The sequence below is a fragment of the Procambarus clarkii genome, chromosome 84 (genome assembly GCF_040958095.1).
Source record: "Procambarus clarkii isolate CNS0578487 chromosome 84, FALCON_Pclarkii_2.0, whole genome shotgun sequence".
In the NCBI taxonomy this organism is placed as follows: Eukaryota; Metazoa; Arthropoda; class Malacostraca; order Decapoda; family Cambaridae; genus Procambarus; species Procambarus clarkii.
In genome coordinates this window covers 14,887,930-14,899,750 of record NC_091233.1, presented here as the reverse complement: position 1 = coordinate 14,899,750, position 11,821 = coordinate 14,887,930, and the positions used below count along the sequence as shown (strand labels likewise).

The 11,821-nt window shown below is 35.5% G+C and overlaps 1 protein-coding gene across 1 annotated transcript in view; it reads left to right on the top strand.

Moving 5' to 3' along the window:
- LOC138349822 (UPF0696 protein C11orf68 homolog) overlaps window positions 1-5,400 on the top strand; it is a 6,572-nt gene extending 1,172 nt beyond the window's left edge. The window contains exon 2 of the mRNA XM_069316574.1: window positions 4,597-5,400. Coding sequence (XP_069172675.1) covers window positions 4,597-5,119 — 523 coding nt within the window. The 3' untranslated portion in view covers window positions 5,120-5,400. The remainder of the gene's footprint in view (window positions 1-4,596) is intronic.
- The last annotated feature ends 6,421 nt before the right edge of the window (window positions 5,401-11,821 follow it).

Sequence of the window (11,821 nt, the reverse complement as noted above, 5' to 3'; positions counted from 1 at the left end):
AGTAGCCAGAACTCACTTTTCAGCCTACAATGCAAGGCCCGATTTGCCTAATAAGCCAAGTTTTCATGAATTAATATATTTTCTCTAAATTTTTTCTTATGAAATGATAAAGCTACCCATTTCATTATGTATGAGGTCAATTTTTTTTTATTGGAGTTAAAATTAACGTAGATATATGACCGAACCTAACCAACCCTACCTAACCTAACCTAACCTATCTTTATAGGTTAGGTTAGGTTAGGTAGCCGAAAAAGTTAGGTTAGGTTAGGTTAGGTAGGTTAGGTAGTCGAAAAGCAATTAATTCATGAAAACTTGGCTTATTAGGCAAATTGGGCCTTGCATAGTAGGCTCAGAAGTGAGTTCTGGCTACTAGGTACGACATATGTATATATATATATATATATATATATATATATATATATATATATATATATATATATATATATATATATATATATATATATATATATATATATATATATATATATGTCGTACCTAGTAGCCAGAACGCACTTCTCAGCCTACTATGCAAGGCCCGATTTGCCTAATAAGTCAAGTTTTCCTGAATTATTATATTTTCTCTAATTTTTTGTATGAAGTGATAAAGCTACCCATTTCATTATGTATGAGGTCAATTTTTTTTTATTGGAGTTAAAATTAACCTAGATATATGACCGAACCTAACCAACCCTACCTAACTTAACCTAACCTATCTTTATAGGTTAGGTTTGGTTAGGTAACCGAAAAAGTTAGGTTAGGTTAGGTTAGGTAGGTTAGGTAGTCGAAAAACAATTATATCATGAAAACTTGGCTTATTAGGCAAATCTCGCCTTGCATAGTAGGCTGAGAAGTGCGTTCTGGCTACTAGGTATGACATATATATATATATATATATATATATATATATATATATATATATATATATATATATATATATATATATATATATATATATATATATTATTTTATATATATATATACATATATATATGTATTAATACATAATACATATGTATGTTATGTATAAAAAATGTATATGTATATGTATATATATATATGTATATATGTCATACCTAGTAGCCAGAACACACTTCTCAGCCTACTATGCAAGGCCCGATTTGCTTAATAAGCCAAGTTTTCATGAATTAATGTTTTTTCGACTACCTAACCTACCTAACCTAACCTAACCTAACTTTTACGGCTACCTAACCTAACCTAACTTTTACGGCTACCTAACTTAACCTAACTTATAATGATAGGTTAGGTTAGGTTAGGTAGGGTTGGTTAGGTTCGGTCATATATCTAAGTTAATTTTAACTCCAATAAAAAAAAATGACCTCATACATAATGAAATGGGTAGCTTTATCATTTCATAAGAAAAAAATTAGAGAAAATATATTATTTCAGGAAAACTTGGCTTATTAGGCAAATCGGGCCTTGCATAGTAGGCTGCGAAGTGCGTTCTGGCTACTAGGTACGACATATATATATATATATATATATATATATATATATATATATATATATATATATATATATATATATATATATATATATATATATATATATATATGTGTGTGTGTGTGTGTATATCACGAAAATAAACACGTGATTAAGAATGTGACAATGTCAGACCACGGAGGAAAATGAAACAGGAATTTCCTTAAGTACTTTCGTATATTAAATACATCTTCAGAAGGAATTCCTTCTGAAGATGTATTTAATATACGAAAGTACTTAAGGAAATTCCTGTTTCATTTTCCTCCGTGGTCTGACATTGTCATATATATATATATTTATATATATATATATATATATATATATATATATATATATATATATATATATATATATATATATATATATATATATATATATTTATATATATATATATATATATATATTTATATATATATATATATTTATATATATATATATTATTAAATATGACCGAAAAAGTAAGATTAATAATTCTAACACGAATTTTCTCAATCTTTCGTACATTACGCTTCACTGTTGGAGGTAAATCAAAAATCACTTCTCCAAAATTCATTTTTATTTCTAGTCTGACGCGACACGGGCGCGTTTCGTAAAACTTATTACATTTTCAAAGACTTCACAAATACACAACTGATTAGAACTTACGTCTCTCTGATATTATATCTACATTTGAGTGAGGTGGGAAGGGTGATGTGGCATTAACACAAGACAGAACAGGAGGGGATATTAATAGGGTATTAAAAGTATCAACACAAGACAAAACAGAAACAATGGGTATTGAATAGAAGTGTTTGTAGAAAGCCTATTGGTCCATATTTCTTGATGCTTCTATATTGGAGCGGAGTCTTGAGGTGGGTAGAATATAGTTGTGCAATAATTGGCTGTCTTATGTCTTCTTATGATCGAAGACATCATAAGAAGGAAAGTGAAAAGCCATGCAACCTCTGAAGAGACAACTAACACAACACCTATACCCCCTATTAGACTATTTTACAGGAACTTCTTTTCCACAGCTCATAAAACGGAGGAAAGGGTCCTGAAAGATATTGTTAATAGAAACGTTATCCCTACAGACAAAAATCAGAGGATACAACTGACGATTTACTATAAAACCAGAAAAACGGCCAGCCTACTCATGAGAAACTCTCCAGACACAAAACAGAACGCTTTAAAAGAGACTAACGTCGTCTATGCCTTCAAATGCCCACTTGGGGACTGTAAGCTCCAAAAAACCCAGTATATAGGCAAGACAACAACATCTCTTTCTAGGCGTTTAACGATGCATAAGCAACAGGGCTCCATTAAGGAACATATAATCTCTTCCCATAACCAAACCATCGCCAGAGAAATCCTAGTAAACAACACAGAAATCATCGATAGATACAGCGATAGCAGGCGGCTTGACGTTTGCGAGGCACTACACATCAAGAAGTCAACACCAGCAATCAACAGCCAATTATTGCACAACTATATTCTACCCACCTCAAGACTCCGCTCCAATATAGAAGCATCAAGAAATATGGACCAATAGGCTTTCTACAAACACTTCTATTCAATACCCATTGTTTCTGTTCTGTCTTGTGTTGATACTTTTAATACCCTATTAATATCCCCCCCTGTTCTGTCTTGTGTTAATGCCACATCACCCTTCCCACCTCACTCAAATGTAGATATAATATCAGAGAGACGTAAGTTCTAATCAGTTGTGTATTTGTGAAGTCTTTGAAAATGTAATAAGTTTTACGAAACGCGCCCGTGTCGCGTCAGACTAGAAATAAAAATGAATTTTGGAGAAGTGATTTTTTATTTACCTCCAACAGTGAAGCGTAATGTACGAAAGATTGAGAAAATTCGTGTTAGAATTATTAATCTTACTTTTTCGGTCATATTTAATAATATATGTCTACAGGAAAGACTGCTACCAAAATATACTTATATATATATATATATATATATATATATATATATATATATATATATATATATATATATATATTTATATATATATATATATATATATATATATATATATATATATATATATATATATATATATATATTTATATATATATATATATATATATATATATATATGTATATATATATATATATATATATATATATATATATATATATATATATATATATATATATATATATATATAGTATATATATAGCCACATGACACTGCCAGACTGCTGTTGGTGTATCTTTCGATTATTTTGCTTTTGTTTGTGAGTATATCTTTGATGATGGTCTGGTTAAGTATAGAGATTGTATGTTTTTTTTATAGGTCCTTGCTGCTCGTGCATTGCTAGGCGTCTTGAAAGGGATGTTGCTCTCTTGCCTATATATTAAATTCGTTGAGGCTGACAGTCCCCAAGTGAGCATTTGGAGGAATAGAAGACATTTGTCTCTTTCAAGGGTTTTTTTCTGGTGTTAGGAGAGTTCTTCATAAGCAAGGTGGCAATCTTCTTGCTCTTATAATAAGTTATTAATTCAGTCTTTTGGTTGGTGTCAGTAGGCGTCACATTTCTGTCAGTAATGTTTTTTTCAGGACCCTCTTCAATTTTGTGAGCCGTGTAGAAGTTCCTTTAAAATATTTTAATAGTGTGGACCGATGATGTACTGTTGTCTGTTGTATCTGAAGGTTTATGTCGGCGTACCTTCCTTTTGATGTTTTTCTCGACACATCCATTATCGATAGAACCTGCCTTACAGAGTTCCTCGTCAACTTGATTCCAACTGTAGGTGTGTGTGAGGGCTCGATTGACATAGCCATTGAAAATATTCTATGTGAATCTAGCACGGCACTCACTTTTAGCATTGAGGTACATTCCCATGTTAGCTACCTTAGTGTAGACTGCAGTGTTAAAGCCACCATTTCTCTCCGAGACTATTACATCTAGAAAAGGTAGTTTCCTCTACTCTCAATCTCGTAAGTGAACCTTAGCACTGAATTTCGTTCGAATGCATTTTTAAACTTTAAAAGTTTACTAAACAATTCACAAGTCCCAAAATATTTACACAGAAACAAATATTTGTTAAAATGATGCATAGAAATATGCATCTAACTGCATGATTTTTAATTTCCAGAGCTGATGGTGTTGGTTGGCTTTGTGTCCGCGGCTACAATGTTGACGACTCAGAAATACCTGAAGCAGAAGTGGACGAGCTTTTGGTCGCTTGGGAAGACCTGAAGGAGTCTGGAAAACCAATTGACTTACCGACCATTCGTGAGCTAGCTAAAAAGTACCATGTTACAAGCGGTAAATGGCTCCTGCATGTGGACACAGGTGTAAAGGGAGATTATTTTTGGAAATTGGTAACGAGGGGAATTGTTGATGGTCAACTTCCATCTAATTTCGCGAAAATCAGTCCTAATAAGGGTCCAAAACATGTAATATGTATTTACAATAAAGATTTCACAAACGAAGAGCAAGTGTGCAGCCTGGAAAAAGGCCTTCGCAGCATTGGCATAAAATCCCAGCTCTCCTATAAGCCCGATGTATACACACACATAGGAATATATAGGAAAAACAAATGGAAACTCCGTCCAACCATATACAAGAGTGATTACAAGATCACTACCAATCAGTCTAAAATAACTACCACTTAAAATGTTCCTCAATCTCTTTATTTCTGAGTTAAAGGGAAATTCCTGTGATGAATTTGCTTGTTTGTTTGGTTATATTGTTTCTATATTTTGACATAAATGTTGATGTTTTCTTATGTAGGTAATTGTCTGCATAAATGCTTACTAAAAACGTGTACTGTTTATACCACATTCAGTTTTAATATGGATAACTTTTTTTAGTAATTTGACAGAGAAATATGTTGATTAAGCAAATAGGGTATTGTTATATTATTGATTTATATATAAACAATATGTAATTCAAATATATTTGTTTTGCTGTTTCTAACTGTTCCATGAGATTTAATATTACTTATATGGGATTTATTACCTACAAACTTTCCAAGTGGCTCACAAACATTTTGTCACTTATTTTAGGATATATTAATAATTTAGCTTTTGTAGTATACTACTAAATATCTTGTGGATAACATTCTTTATCTTTCTCACAAATTGATTAATCATGAATTACCTCTGTTTTCTGATATCATTGTCAATATTGCAACAATTTGTATAATATATTTTATTTATTTATTTATTTATTTATTTATTTATTTATTTATTTATATACAAGAAGGTACATTTAGTTAGAGAGAATACATAGCATAGTATTTACAATCTTGTAAAGCCACTACTACGCGCAGCGTTTCGGGCAGGTCCTTAATCTAACAGATAATTTTAGGTAGGTAAATTCTAGCAGAATTAATAAAATGATAGCGGATACATTGCAAGAAAAGAAATGAGATGAGAGAGAATAGTAAGTATATTAAAGCACATTGGTATATTAAAGCTCTGGTTGATTACATTGACAACTTGATTGGTAATTTAAACAAGATTAACAGACACCGTTCAGCAGATTGATAGCACATATAAGAAGACAGTAATGATCACATTGGTAAAGATGTTCGGATTGGGTACATAAAGATGGGGAGATTGGGTAGCAATAGATACAGTGCAATTTTAAAGCAACAAGGTAAAAAAAACTATGCAGAAGAGATTAGGTACTTTTTAGTTTTGTTTTTGAATGATGCAAAAGTTGGACAACTTTTCAATTCACTAGGGAGTGAGTTCCATAGACTGGGTCCCTTTATTTGCATAGTGTTTTCACAGATTAAGTTTGACTCTGGGGATATCAAAGAGATATTAATTTCTGGTGTGGTGATAATGGGTCCTATTACATCTGTCCAGGGAGAGTTTCAGAGAAGGATTTGCATTTAAGAACAGGGTTTAGTAAATGTAATTGACACAAGAAAATTTGTTTAATGAGATTATGTTTAGCATGTTAAGGGAGTTAAACATGGGGGCTGAGTGTTGTCTGAAAGCAGAATTTGTTATTATTCTGATAGCAGATTTTTGCTGGGTGATGATGGACTTGAGGTGGTTTGCAGTGGTTGAACCCCATGCACAGATACCATAATTAAGATAGGGATAGATTAGTGCATAATATAGAGAGATGAGAGCAGAGTTAGGTACATAATATCTGATTTTGGAGAGTATCTGAACTGTTTTAGAGATTTTCTTAGTTATGTGTTGTATGTGGGTGCTGAAGTTGAGTCTCTTGTCTAGGAATAGGCCGAGAAACTTTCCATCATTTTTATTGCAAACGTTTACATTATCTATCTGAAGCTGAATTGCATTTATAGATTTGCTTCTAAATAAGATGAAGTAGGTCTTTTCTATGTTAAGTGTTAATTTATTGGATGACATCCGTAAGTGGACTTTTTTTAGTTCATTATTAACAACATCATTTAGTGTATGTGGGTTGGGGTTAGAGTAGATGAGGGTAGTATCATTAGCAAACAAAATAGGTTTCAGAATGTTAGAGAGACATTAGGCAGATCATTGATGTATATAAGAAATAGGAGAGGACCCAAGATGCTGCCCTGTGGCACTCCAACGGTTATTGGTAGAGTGGGAGAGGTTATATTATTGATGGTTACACATTGGTGTCTATCACTAAGATAGGATTGGATATAATCCAGTGCATGGCCTCGGATTCCAAAATGATGGAGTTTATGTAAGAGGTAATTGTGATTAACAGTGTCAAAGGCCTTTCTCAGGTCAATGAAGAGTCCAATCGGAAACTCATTTTTGTCAAGGGCTGAATAAATTATATCAAGGAGACTAATAATTGCATCGTTGGTACTCTTATGGGAGCGGAAGCCAAACTGACAGGGGCTAAGAATGTCGAATTTTACAAGATAGGAGTAGAGCTGTTTGTAGATAATTTTTTCAAATATTTTTGATAGGAAGGGTAGGTTTGATATTGGTCTATAATTGTTTATGTCTGCCGGATTACCCCCTTTTATGAACTGGCGTTACTCTTGCTTTTTTAAGAATATCAGGGAAGGTATGACACTCAAGGGATTTGTTGAACAGCAGAGCTATAGGTGGCGCAACGGCTTGGGGGGCTCTCTTGTATACAATGGATGGGATTTCACTGATGTTCCCAGCTTTGGTTTTTAGTGAGTGTATGATGGACACAACATCTCTCGGGCTGACTGGTGATAGAAGAAGAGAGTTTGGATAGCTGCCTGAGAGATATGTGTTGATATGTGTCTGAGTCTGTGGGATTTTACTGGCAAGGTTAGCACCAACCGATGAAAAGAAGCTATTAAATTCATTTGCCATTTCTAAATCAGTTGACGGTGTAAAGCCATCTTTAGAGAGTGTTATCTGGTTGTGGGAGTGTTGTTTAGTTCCTAGGATATTAGAGATGGTATTCCATGTGCTTTTCATATTGCCTTATGCTTCTTTGAATCTGGTCTCATAATATGAAAGTTTGGCTTTTCTTATGATACTGGTAAGCACTGATGAGTACCTTTTAACTACTTCCTTTGTAACTAGGCCAATCCTAAATTGCTTTTCATATTCATGTTTTTTGTTGATTGATTTAATTATGCCACTTGTGAGCCACGGATTGTTTTTTTTCTTTTGTCTGTTACTTGTTTGGTAAGGAGGGGACAGTGAGTGTTGCAGAGGCTTAGAGTTTTGGAGAGAAAGAGGTTAGTTAATTAGTTTAAATCCTGTGTATTATTGAATTCAGATCCCAGTTAATATTGTGAAGTGCATTAGAGAGATTGCCTAAAGCTGATTCACTGTGTAGCCTGAATGAGAGTTTCTTGCTTTCTGGAGGTAATGTATCCATGTTTGCTATGAGGAAGGTAGGATAGTGGTCAGTTGTTCTATCATAGATTACCCCAGATGTAAAGGGAGCTGTTATATTAGTCCATAGGTGATCCAGGGTAGTGGCAGATGTTTGAGTGACTCGGGTGGGCTTGGTGATTGTGGGGATTAGCATACAGGAGTGCATGCTGTTACGGAAATAGTCAACTTAAGGGTTATTTTGAAGACCCAGGTCAATATTGAAATCACCTCCTAGAGTGATGTGATTTTTGTTGAGATTGTTATTTATGAAAAGATTCCATACGTTGTCTGAGAATGAAGCTATGTTGGTATTAGAAAATTTATAGATGACACCGATAGTCAGAGAGGATTTAAAGGTTTTACTGGAGAACTTGGCAAAGGTATATTCACAATAGTCGTCTCTATCACTAATGGCACTATTGCAGATGAAGGTATCTTTGTAATATATTGCTGTGCCACCTCCTTTTTTATTAGGCCTGCAGTTATGAATGGCTTTATAACCAGCTAAGTTGTAGAGCTGGGTATAGTCTTTACTTAGCCAAGTTTCTATTAAAATGATGAATGATAATTTAGTACCTAGTGCTGTGAGTAGTGCATTTATATCATCAAAATGTTTAGCAAGTGACCTAACATTTTGGTTGTAAACTGATAAGCAGGTGCTATTTAGGAGTTTGTTTTTTGCAAGATTTGCTGTGTAATACCTGCAATAATGATAATCAATGTGCTGATTTGTGTGGATATGAGACAGAAGATTTCGATCAGGATCAATATCAGTAAGCATATAGATGCAATAATGTCACGATACAATGAGATAAGCAATTACAGGAACAAGTTAAATACTAAATCTTCTGTAAATAGAAAATAATTGTAGCAAAACACAACAATAAATGTAAGTACACAAAAAATCGAAACAATTTGAAGTAGAGTAAAGATGACCGTAGATAGCCAGGAAGGATACAGAAGTTAGGTTAAGAGAGAAGAAAAAATCAGTAGACTGACAAGAATAATATATAGCAAAAAATAATGAGACAAATAATAATCATAAAATAAAAATAATCTTAAAAATAAATTATTTAATATAGCTTAGCTGTGAACCTATAATTAGTATAAACTTAAGAAAACCAAATGAGCTCAATAATTAATTACAATAAATGATGTATAAATCAAAATACAATTAAATAAAAAAAAAATAACAGGGTAAGATTATATTTATGAGCAAGATTTTACTAAGACACTGAGGTAGATGCTTATATAAATACTAAGTCTGCTATAATTAGAGAATTATTATAGCAAAACACAACAATAAATGCAAGTATAACAAAAAAATGGAACAATTAGAAGTAGAATAAAGAACACTAGATTGCGATGAAGGATACACAAGTTTGGTGGAGAAAACAAAAAATCAGTAGAGTGTGATGGTAAAGCGTTGGTGTTCGGCTGTTTCAAAAGCTAGGGGCAGGGCCTCGTCACATAATAAAAAAAAAAAAAAGAGAAAAGTTGGTCCTTTCATCTGTGGTAAGGTAATGGGAAGACACACAAAACACAAGTATATAAACAGTGAAATTTTAATTACTCTAGAAAAACAAGACATGAATAAAGGTAATTACATAAAAATATGCAGGACAAGTCAATAAACAAAATAACATGAATAATCACTGGCAAATGAATAGTTACGCTAAGACAAGTAAGTTACAGTGATAGCAAAATAAAATATGAGTGCTGGAATACTGGCTTCGAGCTGCCACCTCCCTTAGTACACGAAAGCCAAGGCTTAGTCTACCAGCGAGAGATGTCAACTGCATGGAGCACTGAGATATTCTGACGAGACTGGCGCACTGCAGCCCAGACTTCGACTTGTGGTGGTGGCGGAGGGCAGGGGCGACGAGACACCAGCCAATCAGCAACAGGCAGGCAAAGGATGAGCAGTTTGCTGGTTACGGTGGCTGTAGCAGGTGTCAGGGTGTGCTGGGTACGATTTGCTCTCTGGGCAAAACGTTTGGCGATACTTGGTGGACGTATCTTCTATATAGTATCTTGTATTTTGACGTAATTATGTAGGGAAGAGCAGGCTCAATCTCTCTTGAAAGAGATTATCGTCACAACTCTCCCCCGAAGCCTGTGGTTCTGGAAGAAGTTACGTCTTCATGTGGTGGAGTAATAGTTGGAGTTGCTTCTACTTCATAGACTCTGGAGAGGGCGTCGGCTATGATGTTGTCAGAACCCTTGATATAGCGGATCTCCAGGTTGAAATCTTGCAGATATAAAGCCCATCGTAGAAGACGCTGGTTAGTGAATTGGGCTTGATGTAAGAAGCGGAGAGGATTGTGGTCTGAGAAGATGGTGGTAGACCTGGCACCTTGTAGGTATGGAGCAAAGTGCTGGAGATTCAGGACAATGGAGAGTAGCTCCTTTTCAATAGTGCTGTAGTTCCTCTGGTGGGGTTTCAACTTGTAGCTGTAGTAGCTGACAGGTAGAACCTCCTCGCCTCGTTGCTGCATCAGGACACCACCGATGCCGGTACCACTGGCGTCGACATGAAGGACGAAAGGCTTGGTGATATCTGGCGAGGCGAGAATGGGATTAGAACAGAGGAGGAATTTGAGTTGTTCGAAAGCAACGGTTTGCTGCATGGTCCAATTATACCGTTGCTTGGGACTGGTTAAAGTGATTAATGGTATGGCGACTGTACTAAAATTTCTCACAAACCTACGGTAGTAGGAGGCAAGACCAAGGAAGCGCAGGAGCTGCTTCCTGGTGGTAGGCTGTGGATTATGCTGGATGGCTTGAGTGTGTGTGTCTAACGGAGCTAGGCTGCCACTCCCAATTACATGACCCAGATAACGCACTTTACAACCTGGGCGAAGGTGGACTTGCCCAGGTTGATGGTGAGGCCGGCTGTCAGGAGCTTGGCGAACAGTCGTTGCAGCTGGAGCAGATGTTCGCTCCAGGTGTTGGAAGCTACGACGATATCATCCAAATAGGCGTAGGTGTTATCCGTTATCCAAGCCCTGGATGACACGGTTGACAGCTCTCTGAAAGGTGGCCGGGGCATTACATAGTCCGAAAGGAAGGCGTTCATATCTGAAAAGTCCAAAAGGTGTGATAAAGGCAGATATTTCTTTGGCTCGCTCTGTTAGACACACTTGGTAATACCCCTTAAGCAAGTCCACTTGGGACAAGTACTGGGCATTATCAATGGCGTCAAGAATGTCATCTATCCTTGGCAAGGGGTATGCATCCTTGACAGTCACATTATTTAACTTACGGTAGTCAGTGCAAAGTCTCACCTTACCTTGGGGTTTTGGCACCAAGATACAGGGTGAGGCCCAGGGGGACTCACAAGGTGTAGCCAGTCCATGATCCAAGAGGTACTGCACCTCAGCACGCATGACTTCCTTCTTGCTAGGGCTGATTCGGTAGAAGGGTTGACGAATCGGCCGGGTGTCAGGGAGCAGTTGGATGTCGTGCTGGGTAACATTACACTCTTGGGGGTCATCTCGGAACAACTCCTGATGTTCTTTGAAGATCTTGACGAGAGGT